The 22,131-nt window shown below is 46.2% G+C and overlaps 1 protein-coding gene across 2 annotated transcripts in view; it reads right to left on the bottom strand.

Moving 5' to 3' along the window:
- The window catches only part of ADCY8 (adenylate cyclase 8), a 157,786-nt gene that overhangs the window by 44,942 nt on the left and 90,713 nt on the right, over nucleotides 1-22,131 (bottom strand). Inside the window, exons 8-9 of one of the 2 annotated variants that reach the window (XM_090283353.1) lie at nucleotides 11,255-11,452; nucleotides 1,398-1,498 (exon numbers count right to left, since the gene is read on the bottom strand). In XM_090283353.1, coding sequence (XP_090139479.1) covers nucleotides 1,398-1,498; nucleotides 11,255-11,452 — 299 coding nt within the window. The remainder of the gene's footprint in view (nucleotides 1-1,397; nucleotides 1,499-11,254; nucleotides 11,453-22,131) is intronic. The other variant, XM_090283354.1, reaches the window with a different exon arrangement.

The following is a 22,131-nucleotide window of genomic DNA, read 5'->3' as shown; positions in this document are numbered from 1 at the left end:
CGATACCATTCTCAGGGCCCAGCATGTTGCTTTGCCTGTATCAGACATTTAACCAATATTTGTTGACGTTATTTTTAACCACACGAAAGAGAAAAGTTCATGGTAAGTTTGGGGAGAAGGAAATTCCCCAAGAAAAGAGGCAGAAGCTACCTTACAGTGCGGGAGAGAGCACCAAGCACTGCCAGTGGACTCACCCAGGGCTAGGTCCAGAGGCCGGCTCTGGCACCTGCGCCCCGAACGATATACTTCTGTGTCTGGTAGAGCATTCCCCTAGCTGGTTTGGCTCAGTGGATTGAGCGTCGGCCTGCGAGCTAAGTGTCGCTGGTTCGATCTTCCAGTCAGGGTACATCAGAGAAGGAAAACTCTGACTCCAAAAAACCTCCGCTGCCTTGCGGCATACCTCTTCAGGGGAAAGGCTAAGGGAGTAAACCCCGACAGAAAATCCGGAGCCGGAGTCCCTAAGGCGGTTTGACGTTGTAGTCAACACCGGCAACTCCTGCGGCGCACCTGAAGCCAAGCTGTATTGACTCCGTCTTTCCCTTGGACCCTTCAGCTGCGAAGAGAGGGGGGGTCTGCTGCATGGGCAACAGCAGACCCTCCATATCACCCTGCCCCGGCTCTGTAGCTTCAGCTTCACTGGAGAGGACACTCCAGCGTCATCGCAAGATGTCGATTCAACACGGGAGGAGACAGATACCGTGTCACTCCCGAGTCGGACTGCACAGCCATTCTCGGCGGTGCAGATAGACTCTTAAGAAGCTACACCATCGTCTCTCGAGACGGACGGCTGCCGACGACGACGATGACTAGTAGAGCATTAGGAGCCCAGACTCTGGAACGAGACTTTCTGGGTCAGGCCCTGTGTAACTCCCTGCATTCTCTGAGCCTCCGTTCTCTCCTCTGTAAAATGAGGACAGTCATACCCACCTCATAGGGTTGCCATGAGGATTTCATGAGTTATTGTACGTAAAGTGTTTAGAACTGTGACTACCCACGTATAGGTATTTGCTATGTCACTCAAGTGCCGATTCTGCTGTCCCCAGAAGCTATGATGCCGTGTCTACAAACAACAAAGGAGCAGTAAATGGGGATCGAGGCTGTGGTCCTCACTTTCTGCATTCATGGGCAAGGCCACATGAAACCTATTTTGATTTTGGTTCTTGTGGGTTTTTTTTTTTAAGATGGGAGAAGACTCTTGCCTTGGCAGCATAATGGGATTATTCCGTGGAGTCAGACCAGCAGAATAAACACTGATACCAGTGCACAGTTCGGTATGGACCCTGGATCCAGTTATTTTAAGCTCTGACCCCGTGAACAGGTCAGCTGGCTGGCTCCCGGTGAGGGGCCGTCAGCTGGCAAAGGGACTTCCCCTGGTACTTCTGTCCCTTCGTATTTACCTTGAAGAAGGAAGCAAACTCTGTATTGCCGTGATAAACAGAAGAACGATAAACGCACAGACCAAGTTTGACTTGAACACTTCGTCCCTCATCTGAGAATACTGTAATCAGAAAAGAAGGAGAATAGGTTACTTCCCGGCAGGGTCGGGCATTTGGAAGAGTTAAGCTTTACCAGTGTTTGGGGTTGGGAGGAAACAGCGAGCGGAGACAAAGCCAATAAAGATTTTAAAAAATTAATAGGAACCCATATCTTAAGAAACCCTTCACAGAGTGTGGCCTCCAGCCCTGCCACCCGCCTTTGAGTGGGAGCCCGGAAGTGACTACATGTCGCTCCACAGGAAGAGGGCCTGAGCCTACCCCTGTCTTCTCCCACGGAAATAGCATTATTTTAACAGCACAGAAGAGCACACACCACATATTTAGCAAACCAAGTTCACATTGACTTTCTTCATGAGTAAACTTTAGTCACTGAAGGATCTTTGCTCGATTTTCTTGTTTGGTTTGGGGACATGGGAAATGGGTCCTTCTGCCTCCTTTTTCATAAAACTCTTGAAAAAGAAATTCATGGACTCTTCCAGCAGAAAGAAGCCTCAGAGATCTCCATCACGGGCAACCCTGTCATTTCATACACGGGAAACCAAGACCGATGGACCGAAAAGCCCGATGCCTTCTGCTGGCTGCTCAAGGCAGCCCCGGGGCATGGCGGGAACTTGTTTTGATTACCCAGACCACGCAGTAACTTCATTACGCAGCCTTAAAAGCTTCTGGAAGGTCAGCACTGAATGTGTACTTGCCTTAGTCCTGCCTAGCTTTCGGAATCATTTTGGAGTTATTAAACTGAGGAATAATCCATTCAGAAGGAGGAAAGGGTTTTCAAAACTGAAAAAGACCTTAAAATTAGCCTAATCCAAGCATCTCTGTTTACCTTCATGCCAGAGAGATCTAGAAACTTGCCACAGATCGCACAGCATACAGATAATTTTTAGCGGGAGGGGAACAGAAAGCTAAGCCTGGCTTTGGAACTTTGTCATCCCTGACTTGAATTTTATAGTTACTTTATGAAGGGAGCCCATAAACAGAGCTCTGATAATGCCCCGGGCTCCCTGTCCCGACACTGGGAGCTGGTTATGCTCAGGTCAGTGAAATAATAAAATCAGTCCCACCTCTTGTCATGTGGTGGTCACAATCAACAGTTGCACGATTTTCATTCTCTGGCCTGCTTCTGGGTGTGGCGTGGGGTTTGGACTGAACTGCCTGCTCACGGTCATGGCTAAGGTCTGGGGGAGGGCCGTGGTCTGCAGCTGGTGAGCCCCGTGAAGAAGAACCATGCTGCTCAGAGATGCACACCCATGTCTGCGGCCACATGCCCCTTCTACCCTGCAGTGGGGAGGCCTTGGTCCACGTTCTGACAGCCTGCTCGGTACATGGAGGGGAACCAGGAACATGCTCTGAAGAGTCACTAAAGCCGTCCTCATTCCTGGGAACATCACAGGAAGCCCATGTTACTGATCACTACAAAGGGCACTGCCTGCGAAAAGGGCACAGTCACGGAGACCCACAGACACCAGCTTGAAAACAAGCGCGTTAGCCACCAAACAGTTAATTCGAAGGAGAAATGTCTGAACTCCTTCTAACAACCGGTTGTACCGGATTGAATTACTCTTTGTTGGCTGACTGATTAATTTCAAACTGACTTGGCTATATGGATTTGGGAAACGATAGTTTTAAAACAACAATAATAATGTTTAGTGTACGTGATCCCTCTCTTCCTTCTCGTCTTCATCTTCACCATTATCGTCATCATCATCATCAACAACTCATCATCACAGCATCTTGGAGTTGTAATGGACCGCTGCCTTTCGGAATCCTTTCCATAACATCCCTGTTATCACCTAATTGAGGATTAGAATAATTGAGTAACTCAGCCAGGACTTTACAGATTTTAAGTAGGGAAGCCAAAGAGTTTGACCCTCCAGCAGAAGGTCTCATTGGCTGCTAAGTCTATGACGACTTGGCTATTTTCCAGGTAAAGTCATCTTCTTTATTGGGCACTCAATAGTGTGTCTTGGTATATTTTAATGATGTGGTTTATGATACAAAGAAATAAAAGTTTCCTGCTTGATTTGATCAGGTTGAGAATACGGTTCCTTTCTAAGGAAGCGGGACAGGAAAACTTGTGTTCCATTTTGTTCATGTCTGGGGATGTTGGCCCTGAATTCTCTTGGAAGGCATCTTCAGAAATGAAATCAGAGCCTTGAGGATCTATGGTCACAAAGAAACCTGGAGCACAGGTCTGAAGGTCTGATCACACAAGGAAAAACTCCTTCTGGATTCTTCACCCCCAGAAAGATGACCAGGGAAGCCAGCTGGGAGAGGTGGTGGCCCGTTTCCAATCTTCTACTTTTCTGTGTCTAAGGTCTGGAAAATCTTCCTAGGTGTGTGGGAGGGAAACCATCCCACACGCCTAGGTTCTCCCCTTTGACTTTGAGATAAAAGGTATTGACTCAATTCTTATATCTCTACAAGATGTCATTATCTAGTTAATGGCTCAAACTACAACCACACTTTTGCCCAAGCGTGCATGAGAGATTACAAAATTTTATAGATGGAGTGGATTGTAGTTGCCTCAGTCTAACCCTTCTAACCCTGATTTCACTCCGTAAACTCTCTCAGAAATGAGCCATTAACTGCTGCCTGCATATTTCCAGTGATGGGGGTAATCAGCCACTCACTTGAAAACCCATTTTATCTTTGGATAAATCTAGTTTGCAGAGAGATATATTTCTAGCACATCTTTCATTAGTATAAATTAATATGTTTGTTAAAGAAGAATCGCAACTGGGATAATCTGCTCATTTTCATGAACCTCATTCTGTTGTGAGATTCCTCATTATGGATTACGGCAGTGGCTGCAGCATCCTTAAATTAGACCATTGGGGTAAAAGGCATAATTGCAATGGAAGTGCGAGGGACTAATTTTTAGTAATTTCATATTTTCAAATAGACTCTCTTCCCTAGCTTGGTGTCTAGTGTCTAGCCTAAGTCCTTATCAGGAGCAGTTCAATGAGTGGCAGGTGTGTCTGAGGAACTCTCTCACTGGCTTCTTTCCAAGTCACCTGACGTTTGTACAAATGAGAATTTCCTCCTGCTCAGTAGACTCTCAAAGAAACTCGCCCCTGTATGTAAGATGGATAGCGTTGGAAGTGTGAGGCTGGAAGGACCTCACCCGGGGATAAAAGAAGACCCTTAATGGCAATACATTGTCTAATGCTATACTCTTCCGTGTGTGTGTGTGTGTGTGTGTGTGTGTGTTGGGGTGGGGCGGTGGTTGACGGATGCATGAGAATTTCAAGCAGCAGTTTACACAGCTTCCATCCCACATTCTTCCAGCTCACCTTCCCCCAAATCTCCCATCCTTAGAAAAAGGACTCTCTCTTTCTTGAGTGGCCCATCCCCCAACCCATGGTGAGGCCGTGGGGTGCCAGTTATTCCTGTGTTCCCTGCCAGAAGCCCCTGGTTGTAGACGATGGTGAGGTCTCACAGGAAGCATTAAGATTGCTTTAAGGACTGCGCCAGTGATCTTTGGGTCATTCTACATGACACTGTCATGGATGAAATTGGTACTTGGGACTCTGCAAATGCCGGCTTTGTGGGGCTGGAGCTGGCTAATGGGTCTGATCAAAAGACACAAGTGAAATGGCCCTCGATTATATTGTCTACCCCAAGGGAAGTAGAAATAGCAATAACTTTACAAGAAAATATCAGGAATATGAAGGAGTCCTTCCTTCCTGAGGGAGGTGGCCTAAATGTTCTTACTATTTTGGGTCTTACTAGAGAGGTAAAATGCAACAGGAACAGGAACCCCAGCTTGCACCCCAATAATCCCTTTAAAAAACAAGGTCATGGAAATGATCAGATCGGGTCTGATTCAGAAGACGAGAGAGGACGCCCAAGACCATTTGGTTCATGCTCTACGTTTGTACCTCCTGACATCTAAATAAGAAGTGTAGTATTTCAACAAATTCTGAATGTCTCCAAGAAGGAAAAAACATGCATTTTTTTCCTCTTTACCTGATTCCAAAGTCCAACATCTTAATCCATCAAATGGAATGATTCCATCAGATAGAAGGTAGAATGAATCCATTTTAATTCATTCATTTGCCTAGCCTCCTTTGCTTTGCCAAATTCTTCCTTAATTATCCTGTTCCACTCATTGTAACTCCAACAGGAGTTGATAGGAAGGGGAAAGAAATATTTCAAAGTTTGTGATGCATGTCTTCTGAAATCTTTTAAGCCTTCGAGAAAACTGAGAGAAATTCTGAACAGAAATAAGAACCAGTTGGACTCAACTAAGATTATCTAATGGCTTCCTTGTGTGACAAATCCTTGTGTTTATGTGGCTGCGGATAGGAAAAAAAGGCAACATTAAATAAATGTTTTAAAAATTCTCAGCACAGAGCTTGGTTCATAGCAAGCTCTATCTATGGGCCACAGTGTGTATTTGGTTAGTATACACCTTTGTGTATTAATACTTATAATTATGTGCTTATGAAAGTTGTGGCCCTGGTACCCTGGGATACAAGATGTATTATAATTACTCCTGCTCACCATTTTTAATGAAGTTAGTTTTCAAAAGAAGCTCTAGAAATGTGAGATTTCTTTTAAGTGAGGGTTTAGCCTCACCCAGATTTACAGTGGCATAGGATTAATCAGAAGCAAAGAGGAAAGAAAGTCTATTGCATTTACTCAAACATCTATTATTATCATAACACCTGAGTATTATGTCATCTTCACAACAACTCAATGAGGGGCAGGTGTTATGATCACCATCACCATCTCCGTGAGAGAGGCTTGTCCTGCGTCACCGACACCCAGCCCCTAAGTGGCAGGAATGGGGTTCATCACATCTACTCAATAATCAAGTCTATGTTTTTTGCTCTTTTACTGAACACCAAACACTTGGAAGATAAAGGAAGCTTTGGCATGTGTGTGGGGTGTCCGCCTGAGTGACAGAAAGCTATCAACCTGTCCGTATTCGATAATGATCCATAAATTCATCAATCCTCCCTGGCACCCCCAAAGTGGGATTTGAACAAGGTCCGTTTGATGCCTGAGCCTGAGCTCCCAGGACGATTGTGAGCCTTTTACGAAGACGTGCCTTCTAGGTCTGCCTGGGGCCGTACTGAAGCACAGGTTTTTAAGGGCAATTTCGGAATGCACATCAAGGATTCGAAAATGTGCCTTCTTTTTCTCCTGTTTTTAGCACTTGCTCCTAAGAAAACCATTAAGCATGGACGTATGATTTAAATATGACAACGGCCGTCACCATGTAGTTTATAATTTAAAATAGTGAAAAACCGAGGGGAAAGAAGCCCAGAGTAGTTAAAACATGCAATGGAATGGCATGCAGTTACAAAGTAATGTCTCTGTGACTTAATACTTGATCCGTGGGAAACTATTATTAGCTCAGTGCACTATGCACAGAACGGCCTCACTTAAGGCACAAGTGGCACGCATGTGTGTACACAGTCACACGCACAAAAGACTAGAGTGACCGATGCCTCAATGTTAGCACTGGGTGGTTATCCCGGTTGTGAGGTCACTGAGATATGGTTTGCCTCTTTTTGCCTCACGTGCTTGGTATAAGCTTTTATCAGGGAACATGCATTCTTTTTTCAATAAGAGAAAGTCACATATAATAAAAGAAGAAGTCCAATATAGTTGACAGTATTTGACCAACATGTCTTGTTTCCTGCACTTTTTTTTTTACTTTAAAAACGTTGTTTTTCTATTGCAGTTGTCCCATCCCCCCCGCACACCCCACCCCCATTGCTCTCTCCTTGTTTCCTGCATCTCTTTACCATAGTTCTAATTTTTGTTTGCCCCTGAGCGCTGGACGCTCCCTTAGGGAATATTTAGCCCAAGACTGAAGGAGGGCAGAGGTTTCTTCTGTGAAGTCTGGTGAAGTCTGGGAGGACCTGGAGGGGACCTTTGATGACTGGATTAGGCCCTGCCCCCTTCCAGGGGTCCTCATGTGGTTGCTAGGAAGTGAAGATGTTGAGAACCACTGATTCTAACCTGGCTGAGGCCCAAGACGTGGGTCACATGACTTGCTGATTTTTGAGCACAAGAGAAGGTCATGTTGGAAATGGATGTAAACCAGCACCGATACGTGGTCACCTTGGTCACGGGGCATTCACAGGCTCAAAGTATGGACTGCTGGAGAGATGAGGAACTGTCAACTCTCCCACATCACAGAGGCGGAAACCTGCCAAGTGTGGGGGGCAGGGGGGACAAGTGCTGCCCAAACGTGGCTCTGCCACCTGAATCGTGAGCACCCTTTTCTGAAGCTTAACTCCAAAGTTTCCTGTGTGTGTCCCACTTGGAAATGACAAGGCAGGGAGTGCGTGGGCCTTTATAGTCTTCTCTCCTGAAACACCACTGCTCAAGTGTCAGATCAAAGGTGACCTACATGCCCTGGCCAGTGTGGCTCAGTTGGTTGGCTATAGTCCCACAAAGCAAAGGGTCACTGGTTCAATTCCCAGTCAGGGCACAGGAGAGAGGCAACTGATCAAGGTCTCTATCTCTCTCTCTCTCTTTCTCCTCCTTTCCCCTCTAAGAATAAATAAATAAAATCTTAAAAAGAAAAAAAAAAAAACCCTGACCTATGTCTTTTGGCTCTTAGAGATCACTAAACAAATATTCTGAGACCACCTACTGATCTGACTCTTCGCTCACTCCACAACTATTTATGCAACAGCAGGAGGTACATGAAAGTCTCGTTGCATAATGCTGCTGACTGATATGCCAATTTTTATGAGCAAATGTGATCAGGAAAGGTCTGAATGACATTTGAAGGAGCACTTGTATTCTCCAACTCAGCAATAAAGGTGAAGAGGTGAACAGGTCCCCTTATTTGTATATCTTTTCACTGTTGAAGCAGAGTAAAGCCTTTTCTTTCCTACAGAATTTCCCAGGGCAAGGTCATTATTTCCATTTCCACTTTTCCTTTCAGAAAACATGTTTTTATGGTGCAAACTTGCTCCCCAGGAGAGCTGGGTAGGTCAGTGGTTAGAGGTTTCGATGTCACAAATGCAGTATATTTTTAAACAGTTCTAAGGTACTTCATCCCCCCCCCCCCCAAAAAAAAATTTAGCATCTTTGAAATCAGATTGCTTTCCCTATCTCAATGAAGTCTTAAAATCTTTTCAGTTCCTCCATGGAGGCCTGCAATTGCTTCTACTGGTCACCAGGGGGCAATATCATCCAGGGACTACTTTAAATATAAATTCTCTAAGGGTGTTCTTTTTTTTTTTTTTTTTTTTGTATAGACTTTGAACTCAGGCAGCAAATCTATGCAGATTGCTTTTTGAAGTTTAAATTCTTGGAGAACTGTTTTTTGTTTTATTTTTCATCTAACCAATACCAAAGTATAGGAATGTGGGTTTCCTCCATCCTTGTCTGCTGGCTCGGTTTTTTTCCTGTTCATATTTACCCTAGAGGTGTAAGCCCACTTTACTGGGGAGGGGGGGTCCTCTTAAGCTCCCCATATTGGGTGGTTTTTCTTTCTTAGTGCTGTTTAGGAAATGGCACAGCTCCCAGTGGATGGTAGCTTACAGTCATTGAAGCCTGGCAGCTGGACCTCTACTGTGGCCCCTCCTTCACCTCTCAGAGGCATCTTTTCTCCTTTGGAAGTGGGGCAGGGATAGTAGTGTTTTTCTGAGGCTGCAATAAACCAACCTGCGTGAACACCGGCTCAGAGTCGACGCACACTGTACGGTTCTCTCATTCCGGAACCCTGTGGGTTCTGAAGGCCTTGCTCCTATTTAGGGAAGGCCCTGGGACCTTTTCCCATTTTGTCTCCCCCTTGACCCGCTGCTCTGTGTCTGGAACCCCTCCAAGGTTCAAAGAGGAGAGGATGAAGGTCACACAGGATTGTCTTCTCACACAAGGGCCTGCGAGAGCAAGTCCCCGGGCCCGTGTGATGAACAGAGAAGACACTGTGGGCTCAGACCGCAGCCCCTCTATTGACGGTTCGAGTCTGGGTTTCTCTGTCATTCCATTTCATCATGGAGAAAACGAGGCCCTGGTAACATCTGCTTCACACTCTCATTGTTACCGTATCTGTGCAAGCAGCTTAGACTAGCACATGGCATTTGGTAAACACCCAATGACTGTTACTTATCTCATTCAGTGTATCCTCTGCTCAGCAGTGATGCAGCCCTGAGAGAGGGTCTCAGAGCAAGAGTCAAGGAGGGGTGTCTCTGCAACATGGGGTGAGGGGAGTGCACATTTTCTGATGTGCCCCATTGCCCTCACCCTGGGGACCCCAGGCCACACAGAGCACATGCTACATGGCGTAAGGCTGGAGTGTGGGGGTAAATCCTACCCTTTGCTTCCTCTAGAAGAACCTTCCCTGGTCCCAGAAATCAACCTTAGACAACATGTGCCTCACCAGTTCCATTCCTGCTCCAACACCAGTTACCTGCAGGTGAGCGATGGGCATTATTAAATTTAAAAAAAAAAAAAGAAATTATGCTTGCAGGGGTCAGGTCATTAGTGAATCAAGTATATCTTTAAGAAGAATGAATAGAAGGGTTTTGTGTAGCTCTGGGCACCGGCATACACCCGCATTTACACTCATTAATTGAGGAGATTCTTTGCACGACCAGCCTGCTCTTCCTAGCTCCTTCAACGTAGCAACCAGGAAAGAAAATGCATTTAATTTGGACCTTAAGCTCCCAATTATATTACGAATCAGAGAAGTCCACCTGTCATTTGGCAGGGGGGTGGGAGGGGAGGTTGCGTGAAGCAAAATATTTCCTCTCCTTTTGTTTTGTTGGCACATAGACAGGATACATTCAGTTGTGGACTGCTGATGAAGACATTAATTTTGGAGTCTGCAACCTTTAGGGAGCCCCCAGACCTCATTGGGAATGGTGTATGTGCGCAGGAGTGTGAATTCCCCAAACTGAGGAATGCAGACTCTCCCAGGAAGCTGACCAAATTCACAAAACATTGCTCACTGGAGCTTTGCAGCATATCAGAGCAAACTCCTGAAATTTGCTTGCAAATACCCTGCTGTGCTTGCCAGGGGCTCCTGCAGATACCAATCGCCTTCTGTGCTCAGTCAAGGAAGGCCTGTCAGCTTCTGTCAGTGCCTAGGAGCAGCGCCCTTAAGCAAGGACAGCACCCATTCCCCGCCCCCCCCCCCCAGCCCTTTACAGTTTAGAGCTGGGGAGAGAAAGGGGCAATCCTCATTGCATGGCCTGTGCTCAGAGACACTACTCCACTTTTCAAAGGTCACACAGCAAAGAAGTAGCAGAGGTAGATTTCAGACTCAACTCTGGATCCACAACCCATCTTCTTCCAATTATGCCTACATCAGGGGGCCAGCAGGGAACTGGGACAATGGGAGGACACGTGTCCCCCGCAATCTAAGTAAGACGGTGTTTATCACTAATGCTTGCGGGAAGTTATCGGGTTCCTTCATATAGATTATGTCACAAGGGTTGCAACTGATGAGAATTAACCTAAAAGCAAAGGCAAGTGGGTGCTAATAATGTCCCTCGAGTTAATGTCAGGCTCCCTGGGGTAAAGGGCTCCTTGTCCTTGCCGTTCTCTTGTCCTTTAAGAGCCGTGCCAAGGCCCTGTATGTAAAAGGCATCTCCTCTCATGGCCTTCAGTCTACTCATGATTTTCAAACAGGAAAAGAAAAGACAATACCAAACCAAACCAAACAAACCAACCACAGACACACCAAACAACACCGCAGCCCCCGGGCTCTCTCTCTGGTCCCCCGAACACGGACGACAATGTACTTCAGAAAAAGAGCCACTATGGAGACCCAGCTCTACCTTGTGCTCCAGGCTGGAGTCTTTAAACATCAGTGAGAATGGCTTGATATGCTCTCTTCTCAATTTATCGCCACTCCGCAAGTCGATGGTATGTTCTATTCGCTTGTTAATTTCCTCAGGCCCCGACTGGACATGCAAAGCTTGTGCAAGATGGTTTGGAAGTAGATTTATTGAATTTCTTGTTAGGGCAGCCAGAGTCTAGGGGGAAAGCACATGCAAACACAATAAAACTGCTAGTCCCCTTTGGATTAAAAAGAAATGCAATGTTTTTAGATTAGGTTGCATTGCAAACAGTAATAGCATCCCATGCAGTTGTATTCAGTGAAACCTACAGAAGTTGGTAAGTTAGCATTTGGTTTAGAGAAACACATCCTGGCAAGTTAGCGCACGGAGAGGGACATGCCCCTGTCCTCTGCGTAGGCACACTGAATTCCTCCGGTTCAGTTTTTTGGAGAGCTGTAGGCTTGGAATTGTTAATCAAGACCGTTTCTCTAACCAGTCACATCTCTGGTAAGAGAGAAAGAGAACCAACAGAAATAACAGAAAGTAAAATATATCCAAAAAGCCCACAGAAATGATCGTCTCCAACCAAGTAGATTCCACATTTTCGTGTGGCCTTTCCTTTAATGGCGGTGGAGAGTCTTGGGGACACATGACTTGCGTTTTGTTTTTTAACATTCCTCATGGACATACGGCCAAGTGTGCCAAGATCTGCTCCTTGAGCTTGCCAAACACTGTTAGATTTTTACGCTTCGCAAATTGTTTTTCCCCCCACCCAGACCATTATATATCTATATTTGCATATAGATATACGTGTTTAATTTCCTTTAGGCAAAGAATGCAAGCAGTGGCGGCCTCTGCGTTTCACAGGGTTAACCAGCAGGAGGTGTGAGAAGGCGTGACCACTGTGGCTGGCCATGGGGCGTGGCTACACAGACGCAGAAGTAGCATCAGCTTATGCAGACACCCTGGGGTGGGCAGCGGGGCTCCCCCACCCCGTCCCTAGGCAGTTCAGTGCCCGCTTCCAGCTCCGACGTAAGACAACTTTGACAAAAGGGGGAACAGGAATGTTCATCTCTGCCCCCGAGGGACGCAGAGGACGTGGCGCGTGGGCAGAGCGGGGCACGGGGAACGCTTAGCCTCCGCCCACACGCGTGGCAGGGCTCTTCTCTGCCGGCCCCCCGCCGAGATAAGGCCGTGGGCTCCCGGAATGGCAGGTAGCCCGTGAGAGCTGCCAGCCCCTCGGGGGCCCTCCTGCCCGGACCCTTCCTATACCTGCGAGTCTCCGACAGACAAAGAGCCACCAGCTCATCTGCAGCCTGGTCAGATCCTCCGACTTCAGAGCCAGAGTTGGGGGCTCTGACCCCCCTGAAGCCTTCTAGCCCATTCCATAGGGAGTTCTTACTGTCGGACTCTCCATTTTCACCTTCATGGACACCGTCAAGCGAACCTAAATTCCGGGTCTCTGAAGAATCCCATAGCAGGGCGTCCTCACTGGGAGCCTTGACTGCAGTCTTCTCCCCAGCCCCCGGGGGGGGCGGTGCGTGCCAACCCGAGAACGTGAAGTGCATGCTCTTAGGGCACCGGAGCAGGTAATTTCAGCTCTGAGTACCCCGCAGGCTACTGCAGAGAAAAAGATAGATGTCCGGGGGAGGTGCGGCAGGATGAGAGCTAAGGGGAAGGGCTGGAGTGGAGAGATGGAAGCAGGGACCCATGTTGCAGAAAGTCGCACCTCAGGATCCACGCAGGGCCACAGGGCTCAGGCCCTGGGATTAATTAAATGCATTAGAACAGCCTCAGAAGGCAAAGGACGCAGACTGTCCACCCTCTCCCAGGGGCTTCCTGGGTAGAAATCCTTTATAAACAATTTAGAAAATGACGAAATGTGGTTCCCTAAGAAAGGAGGTGGAAAAGATGCTTAGGCTGCCTTCGTCTGGGCACACATTCTGGCTTAGAGAAGCCAAGGTGCCCCCCCTGGCAAGAGCTCGGACATGGGGTCTGTCAGCTAAGGATCTGCGGATGTTTGTAGTTAGGCACGTCCGTCTCTCTCGGTGCTTTTCATTTTCTTGCCGTTTTCCTTCTTTGACCTAAATTGGACCTAGCCACTCGACCAGTCAGCCCCTCATGCCTTCTGTCGCTCTTGGACCTTCGAGTTTCACAGAGAAAGGGGGTTTCGAAACACGTTTTTGGGACTTTTTATACAAAACCACAGCAGCAGCAATGATCACAACTACAGCGCTCTAAGATGACTGCCATTTCATAAAAGAAAGGTAAGTTTTATAACAAAAGTGACACAAACTAAGAATAAAATGTGGGCCCTTTACATCGAATGCATTTAAATTAGCAAATCAATCAGTCGGTGAGCTTTGTCCTCATTTTTCTCATCCCGATGGGCATTGGTGAAATGGCATCAGGGGCTGACGTTAGTTTGTAGGGGCCCTTCTGGGGCACCTGTGCCTCTGACCACTTTTGAAAGGCAGAGACCACCACGGTCTTCTCCTGTCAGAGCTTCCTCACCCCCTCTCCCCCACAAATGTCTGCCATCTGTCTGTGTGCTCTTTCCCTTTCATCGTTGCCGCCGGGTTATGGTCAGGATCTGGGAAGGGGCCCTTGCACCCATGTGCCGACACTGAGGCGGAGAATTCTCACCCAAGCGATTATTTTTATTCCGTGCAATGATATCCCTAGTATTGTCTGCATTGACTGCCCAGCGACCCCTTTGGTCAGTTACACATGACAATGACCTGCTGTTGGACCGGCAGTCTCTCTGGTACCTCGTACCTTCGGGACAGATTCAGGGTGAGGACATGAAACACAGAGTTTATTCCTGTGTTATTATTTATTAATTATTGTATTTTTTTCCTTACGAACAACTGCAACCCTGCTTTTGCCCCATCGTGACTGTTCAGGGGAAGAACAGCCTCAACTCAAGAAATCAAGTAAACTGGAGTCGGGGAGAGTAATAGGCTTCAATTACCTCTCTGCCCCCCTCCATGAACCAGTGCAAAGCACAGATGCCTTGGAGATGACCCGGGTTTGAAATTAGCTGTGACCTCCCTCCTCCTCCATTAGCAATGGCCGCTAAGATTTGACCACGTGTTCACCTTCCCTGGGATAACGCCGCTCACACCCACATCCATACGCTGATATCCTCACTCGTTTGTAAGCTGTACTGGGAAGGTGAGCAACATGTTTTATTTGCCTGTTTAGAGTTATACAGGAATGAACTATTTTTGATAGGTTATGGCTTTTTCTTAAGATCTGCAACACCAGTGTGAGCGCACTGGGATCATGTTAAAAATGAAGATAAGCTTTCAAATATGATTTCAGTCATGACTTGACCTCCAAAGAGTTGAGACTGTTCTTTCACAGAAACAACTTAAAGCCGTTGGTTAGGGAATCAGAAAAATAAACAGATGAAATGGAAGGAAATGGGGAATGCCATGAGAATGACTAATTCTATATATAAACATAATTATATATGTATATTATAATTGAATACATATATGTGAATATATGTTTCAATGTATAATTGAAGGGCAGAATATATTTATATGCAATAATAAATGTATACATTTATTTATCTATTACTCTAGCTGGTGTTTTCAGATGGTGGGGAGGTCAGATTGGCCAACACTGGGATACATCAGTTTGCCACTGAGCTGGCCTCTCATATGAGTCTCTTCACGGAAAGACACTGTAGCCCCAAGATTGATCCTAACAGAGATCTATGCCCTCCTCAGACACTTCCAAAATTACTTCTTCACTTACAGGTGCTCAAGGCAGATTAATGCCCAAACGACAACCAGAGTCCCTTCCGAACCAAGTTTCTGAACTTAGGGTTTGCCGAGAGTCTGGGGGTTCTCATGAAAATGATCGTTAGAGGTTCTGAGTAAGGCATCCTTCTATAAACTTCATTGGAATGGGCTTGGGGAAGTTAGGAGCCCTCTCAAAGCTCATCATTTGGTATGTGACCAGAAGACTTCTCTTTAGGACTCATTTCTGTCTGTGTATACACTGAAAACCCGTATTTGTTAAATTAAAGTCATTTATTTCTCTACTATTCAATTAAATGCCTTGTTTTTGATCAGTGGGATATAAAAGCATCACCATGATGGTGGAATATAATTCCAGCCAAAAGCAAGAGCCTTGAAAGACAGCCTCATAATGCTTGTCAATGCGATGTTTCATTCAGGTTTCTGGAATCCAGAGAATTCTTCTCCCATGACTACCACCCAGTGCTGGCCGCTAGCACACCGGAGATCGCGGACAGGGAAGCACTAACCTAGAGCCCTTTCTGGGGCCAGTGCCTAGCCTGCTGTCAACTTCGGTGTCCCCACAGGCCAGCTTGAAGTGGAAAGTTGAAGTCATCAGTGGAAGGGCTTCATCTTTCAGCTCCTCGGGGTGTGAACATGGCCGTCATAAGGCTTAGCTGTAGGTAGTTGCAATGGAGGTCCGAGAGTGAGGACCACCGCGTGGCTGATTTGGGAAAGACCTAGACTGGGTGCCACACCCAGCAGCCTCAGTGCCTAGCTGTGCGATCTCCACCGCATGCTAAGATGGCCTTTTTTTTTTTTTTTCCCAAAAGACACTTCTAGTTTTCTAGTCTCAGGTGGCATCTTCACTGGGAAGCAGCTAAAGGCTGATGGCTTCCTCACCCAACGCCTGGGCCACCCTTCCATTGCCTGTAGGGCAGCATTGTCCTGCACCCACCTTGGAGGCCTCTGGGGCTCCATTTCAAACTTGCCACGTGCAGGGTTCAGGCTGTAAAACAGGCAGTGATTTGACTTCTCAGGTCCTATTCCACTCCCTGTCCTACAATTCGGGCCAACATGAGAAGAAATTGCCAGGAACCAACACTGGGTCTGCATAAGAACACCCAGGTGTACACATTAAGCTCCATTTTTTTCCTACTGCGTGTTAACATGCCAGTCCAACGACCCCCAGAAGAGAAGGCCCCTACTTTTTTTTTTTTTTGCAAAAAAGTTTTAATTGTGTTCTTTTAAAGAAAGCTCATCTCGTGGGAAAGCTTTGATGTGCTCTAGTCTACAGTGGTTTGTATTGTGGGCCTCAGAGAGAATACCTGTTGTATCTGAAGGAGGTACCGTCAATTTTTGCTCAAATCTAGGGATGGGGAGCAGAGATGTGCTTGGATGTGAGAGGGAGTGCTTTTTGGGTAAGAAAGCTCTAAATGCCACTGAGTTGGGGGGCCCTTGGAGAAACACCCACACGGGGATTCTCAGAACCTGCCACGTAAAAATTTTTCCTTCTTATAGGAACGGAAGTGCCAGCAATTTCAACCAGCCTCCATAAACAAGGTTATGTTAGTAAGGCTGTCCTAGTCTTTCCTCTCTGTACTCAGAGACAGTGAAGTATGACATTCCAATTGCACGTCTGATGGCTTTTTAGTTAGGGTTCCTTCTTTGTTCTCTCTTTTTTTGGGGGGGGGGGCGTATTTATATCACCATAATCTGCTTTCCAAACAAAGCCAAAGAATGTTTAATGAGCTCTTACAGAGGGAGGTCTATGGGATGTCACCATGGGAAGAGGTTTAAGTAATTTTCTTAATAAGCTCAGAGCTTCTGCTCCGGGAAATGAAATAATGAGGGTTGGAATGTCCACTCTGTTTGCTGAAAAAATAGTCAGACGTTTGCAGCAGGAGTGTTGCAGGATTCCAGCGCCCCTCTGTAGCCTGGTTCCCGGGCTTCCGTCAGGAGTGGCCGGTGTCAGTCTGGGGCCCAGGCACTTGGCACACTGTTTCCCACCTTTAGGCAGAACTGGAGGTTTGCAAACGGTGTCTGGTGTTATGTTTGATAGCGAAGTAAAGGACATGTGAAATCCTCTGATTGGCCTTGGTCGCTTTGTGTTCTGAAATTTTAAACTGTTTATGATTAAGAGACTAAAACAATGATAGGGAGGTACCCCTAGTTCTGGTAGATCTCACAATAAGCATTAGCATTTGTTAATTTGCTACTCATTTGAACCCCACGACCTCACTCTTAGCCTTTCGACTGATAACTGATAAGCCAGATCATGAAGGCAATTTATTCGTTGGGATTTAGATCCGAGAGGAGCCAGGCTGTCTTCCCAGTGTGTTTCCCTGACATCAAAGGCCTTTCTCCTTGCTCTGTCCATCACACTGGTGGCTCCTGCCTTTGGACACAGACACACTGGTTTGGGTTCTCTTTGGATGAGGTGTGGGCCAAAGGTCAGTGGTGGCTGAATATGCAGGCCAACCACAGTTCCAGGTGACGGGGCAGAGCTGTCGGGTAAGACACTCAGAGCCCACAGAGGCAATCTGCAGCATTCAAGATTTTGTCCTCAGGCTCTTGCCCCAGGACCTCGGAGCCAGGTTAATCCAGGACAAGTGATGTCTGACGCTGATTCTGTCTTACCTGAGACGCTCGTCTGGCTCGTCTGACAGATCCTCTGTTAGCTAATTCAGGATTCCTTGCTTTGATATTATCCTCTGAGTTCCACAGAAAGATGCTAATCTCGGTTTCAGAATGTGATTGTGCCCAAGTCATTATACACCTGGCCCATTTTTAATCACAAAGAGTTGTTAAGTTTCTGTAGAATTGGCCAAAACAGAACTTGGCCCCTCCATTGAAATGTGGCCACTTTGAAGCCGCATGACTTGAGGCACGCTGCCAACTGAATCTTCAGCTTTTAAAACATCACATCCCCAGTAATGTGTGGACCAGGCGTGCAAACCGCAGCACTGACCTCATCTCAGGGCCAGGGTGTAATGAGATAACAGAGGGATGGGGTGAGCCGAGGGATGGAGGCAGGATTCCTGCTCTGGCCAGGACTCATGAGAAGCTGCCACATTAATGGTTTGTTTATAGGACAACCAATAGGTGGGAATCAAAGTACGTACTCATAGCACTGAAATGGCTGGGCCTAAATGCCATTGGCTGTGGTTGGAGAGGTGACCACCAACCGAATGATCAAATGACCTTACGTTGACAATCTGAATAATTTCAGCTCCTCTATCAGGTCCTAAGCTACTCAGTGTTTTGGTGAGCAAAATAAAACATAACAAAACATGTAGATTTTTCAGAAATGTCAGTGTCATGGGGAAAATGAAAGTATGCGTTTGTGTGTGTTTTGTGTTTATGCATGTTTATGTATGTGTGTGTGTTTTTAGAACAGAAATTTGGAGAAAACTGAAATATAAGAATTACCTATACTTCCGCCTGTGTAAAGATTCTGAAGCAGCTCTTTACATTTTGGATTATGAAATAAGTACAGTAAATCCTCATTTAATGTGGCCTATAGGTTCTTAGAACGGCAGCAAAATTATATAACAAAACCAATCTTACCGAAGGCTGATTGATATAAACAAGAGTCAAATGCCAACTGCATCTCATCGATGTTGTAACAAAAGGATACGATTTGAGGACTCGCTGTAGTAGATTGGGAGTTGTGGATAAACTGCTCATCTCTATGGCTTTAAGGCTATAGGTCTGAGTTTTTCTCAGACTCCTGTTATACAATGTGACAAAGACATTTAGTTAGCGGTGCTTTCCTTCACTCTGCTCCAATGAGCTACACGTCACCCATCTTCATGAATCCAGCCTCTCTTACTCCTCACCAGTTATGATAGGACAGAACAGGGGGATAGAAGGAATGGCTTAGATTAGGGTCAGACTCTTTTACGTCTTTGGGGCTTTGTGGCTTCTGCTCCCTCTTATCCTAGCTTTTCTGCCGCACACTTGCCTAATGGAATTGTCTTATTGATTTAGCTTTTCTGGGCTCTCATTACCCCCAATGTTTGCATCTGAATTTAGCACTTAAGAGCAGTCCCATGCTGAAGTACTCCCAAGATACGGAATCCTGAGTGGGTGCTACCACCTACGATGTATACAAAGTCCTTATCATCGCATGGTGTGATGAGATTCTTTAGGTCACCAAAGGTGACCTAAAAGTCATAGAGTGGGAAAGATGCAAACCAAATCTAGAGGCTCACCACCTAGAATTCACAGCAGTAGTTTAGAGATCTGTGAGATGTGGGAGAACCTTTCCAAAAGTTCCGTCAATATGCACAGGATTACCATGGTAATTCCTTTTTGACCCTAGGTGAGATAAAAATAACCACATGCACAGATAGCCAAAGATGAGGCTGGCCAGGCCAACAGAAATGTCAGGTGCCTTTGCTCTGGACTGGAACGAAATCACCGGGACTAATCTCTTTCACTTCCCTGTGCAGAGCTGGAGCAATGGGGGTGGTCTGATGCACACGCCAAATCATATTTAAAAAATGGGAATACAAATTCACACACACCACATGCAGTTTTGTTTGGAAAGAAAAACCTTTATGCTTATGAACTGCACCAGGTCAAAACAATAATAGGGATTCTTGGTGGAGAAGAGATAGGAAAATCCTGATGTAACTAAATAAAGAAATTTTATAATAAAAAATCTTAGCCTAGTCCCTGGCAAAACTGGCACCAAGATTAATAAAAACAAATCCAGTTTTTGTTTTTTTTTTCAAATCTAGGAAATAAAGAATTCAGAAAAAAAAAATCCAGGTATTTTTGCTTTTTCTCTTTCTACCTATCTCTTCACATTTTAAATAGCACACATTTACCTTAAATTCTACTTCCTCGGGCCACTGCGTTATAACTACTGAGACCACTGGTCTATCCCCAGTTTGTTTAGACAAGTTTCTGCCAGTTATAGGCCATCAGGGGACCACAGCTGGCATGTTGTACACTTGCTAACTTATTTAACATGTCCTGATCGCAATCCTCCCTGAGCCATCAGCTCATTTCTACCTTGATTTCTTCCACCCTCGTCTATCCCTAAAAGGTCAGAGAAAGGAAGGACAATCACTCCAAGTTCCTAGATCAGATCGCCGACCTAATCCACTCAATGCTCCCAGGAAGGCTTCAGATCCACTTGCCTTTCTGAAGAGAGTGGAAGGCCAGACCTGGCTAATGCTTCTTCCTGCCTGATCTCAGCAGCTAGCTCTCTGCTGCGTCAGCACTTGGGACAGCCCCGGGGAGCTTAACAGCCGTGTTCCCAGAAGAGGGCAGATTTACTTCAGGGACATGCCCAAAGCTCTGCATGTTCTCCACCCTCAAAGCCAACAAAAATTCTCATGTGATGAATATCAAAACCAAATCTGGTGTTCAATTGGTTAAAAATAAATCGCCTAGGGAGAAGTATGTGCCTGTGACCTCCTGCATCCTAAGACCGAATATGAATATGGACAATTAGATATTTGGCAGCTCCTCCTGGGAGCGCTAACCTCAGAAAACACACACCATCTTTAAGACCAACGCCCAGAATTTGGGGCATTTTTAGTGGTAGGGATTTCAGGTCCGAGTTCTCTGTGGGGAAAGACAAGCCTACGTTTTGGTGTCGAACAGTAGAAACCAGGGGGAGATGGTGGCCTCACTTTCTCCCTCTCCCTGGGGTCACGTGTCCTCATCCTTGGTCCCATCTCCCCAGGGATCAATATTACTCAAGAAAAGAGAATAATGATCATGGTGAAAACAGGACCCTGAAGGACAGCAAAATGTGATGATGTTTGTAATGATGTTTGAGTGAGTATCTCCATACGATCAAAACTCAATTATAAGCCCTGGCTGCTGTGGCTCAGTGGATTGAGCGTCGGCCTGCGAGCCAAGTGTCACTGGTTCAATTCTCAATCAGGACACATGACTAGGTTGCATGTCAGGTCCCCAGTTGGGGGCACGATGAGAGGTAACCACACAGTGATATTTCTCTCCCTCTCTTTCTCCTTTCCCCTCTATCTATAGATAAAATAAATAAACAAACAAACAAATATTCTCTTAAAAAACAACAACAAAAAACTCAATTGCCCAGAATGCTGAGAGAAAGGGAAAATTTCATTCCCTAATCAGGTGAGATATACTTTTTATTCTTTCATGCTCGTTGCTGAATTTGATATTAATGTTTTCAGACAGTTCAGGAGGATAAGAGTTATGCTAAACGGTTACCCTACAAGAGGGTACCTGGAAACAGCAGGAATCTCCATTGCTTCCTGGTGAATTATTTGTTCCCTGGGCCTTGGATTCTGAGGTGGAAGTAACTCAGGAGTGTGGCCACAGATCTGCAGCTTGTGTCAGAGGCTGAGAAATTGAATGGGATAAGGTCAGAGCTGAAAGGAAGGGTCAGGATCATCAGTTCAGCTCTGCCACTGTGCCGATGGGAACACTGAGGCTTGATGGGCAGAAGTGGTTGCCTGAGCCTGTGCAGTAGTAAGTGGAGAAATCCAGGCTAGAACTCAGTTACCTTGAGTGTCCTTTCGGGCCTTTTCTAAATCTTGGTCCTGCAGAGATTTGCCCCAAGATTGCAACTCACAGCCCATGGGACCGACTAGTTCACTCGGAGGAACCCGGGTCCCTCAGCATTAGGTGGACATGAGGGGATTCGTGTATCCAGTGGACACAGAGAACAGGATCTAAGGAAGTCCGCGCCTGGACTGATGAAGTCAGAGGAACCAAAGCATGTCCTTACAGCCTGCTTCCCAGCCCAGCCATTGGCTCTACTCCTTCCACATTTCCTTTCCTTCTGGGCTCAACAATCTCCAGGCCAAGTGGGACCAAAGCAAATATCTTTTTTATACCTACATGGATGTGAGAGACTGCCCTGCTTAGCGATCATCCCAAGAGCACACTCGGGGGATGAGAGCCTACCTGGTCGGATAGAACAAGCTGGAGGGAAATCTGGCCCTCTCTGGAGCTTTCACAGAAAATCACTAAATATCCCTGGTGAGCACATGACCCATCTTCAGAAGGTGAATACACACCCGCACCCTGCCTTTTAAAACTGGCCTGTAAACAGGGCGGAAGGTAGGAATCCAGCATGTCTCTTTATCGCCAGACCACAAAGGGGAGACAGAG

This window comes from Furipterus horrens, unplaced genomic scaffold (genome assembly GCF_987537825.1).
Source record: "Furipterus horrens unplaced genomic scaffold, mFurHor1.1.pri manual_scaffold_7, whole genome shotgun sequence".
NCBI classification, from domain to species: domain Eukaryota; kingdom Metazoa; phylum Chordata; class Mammalia; order Chiroptera; family Furipteridae; genus Furipterus; species Furipterus horrens.
This window is presented reverse-complemented; position numbering and strand designations above follow the sequence as displayed.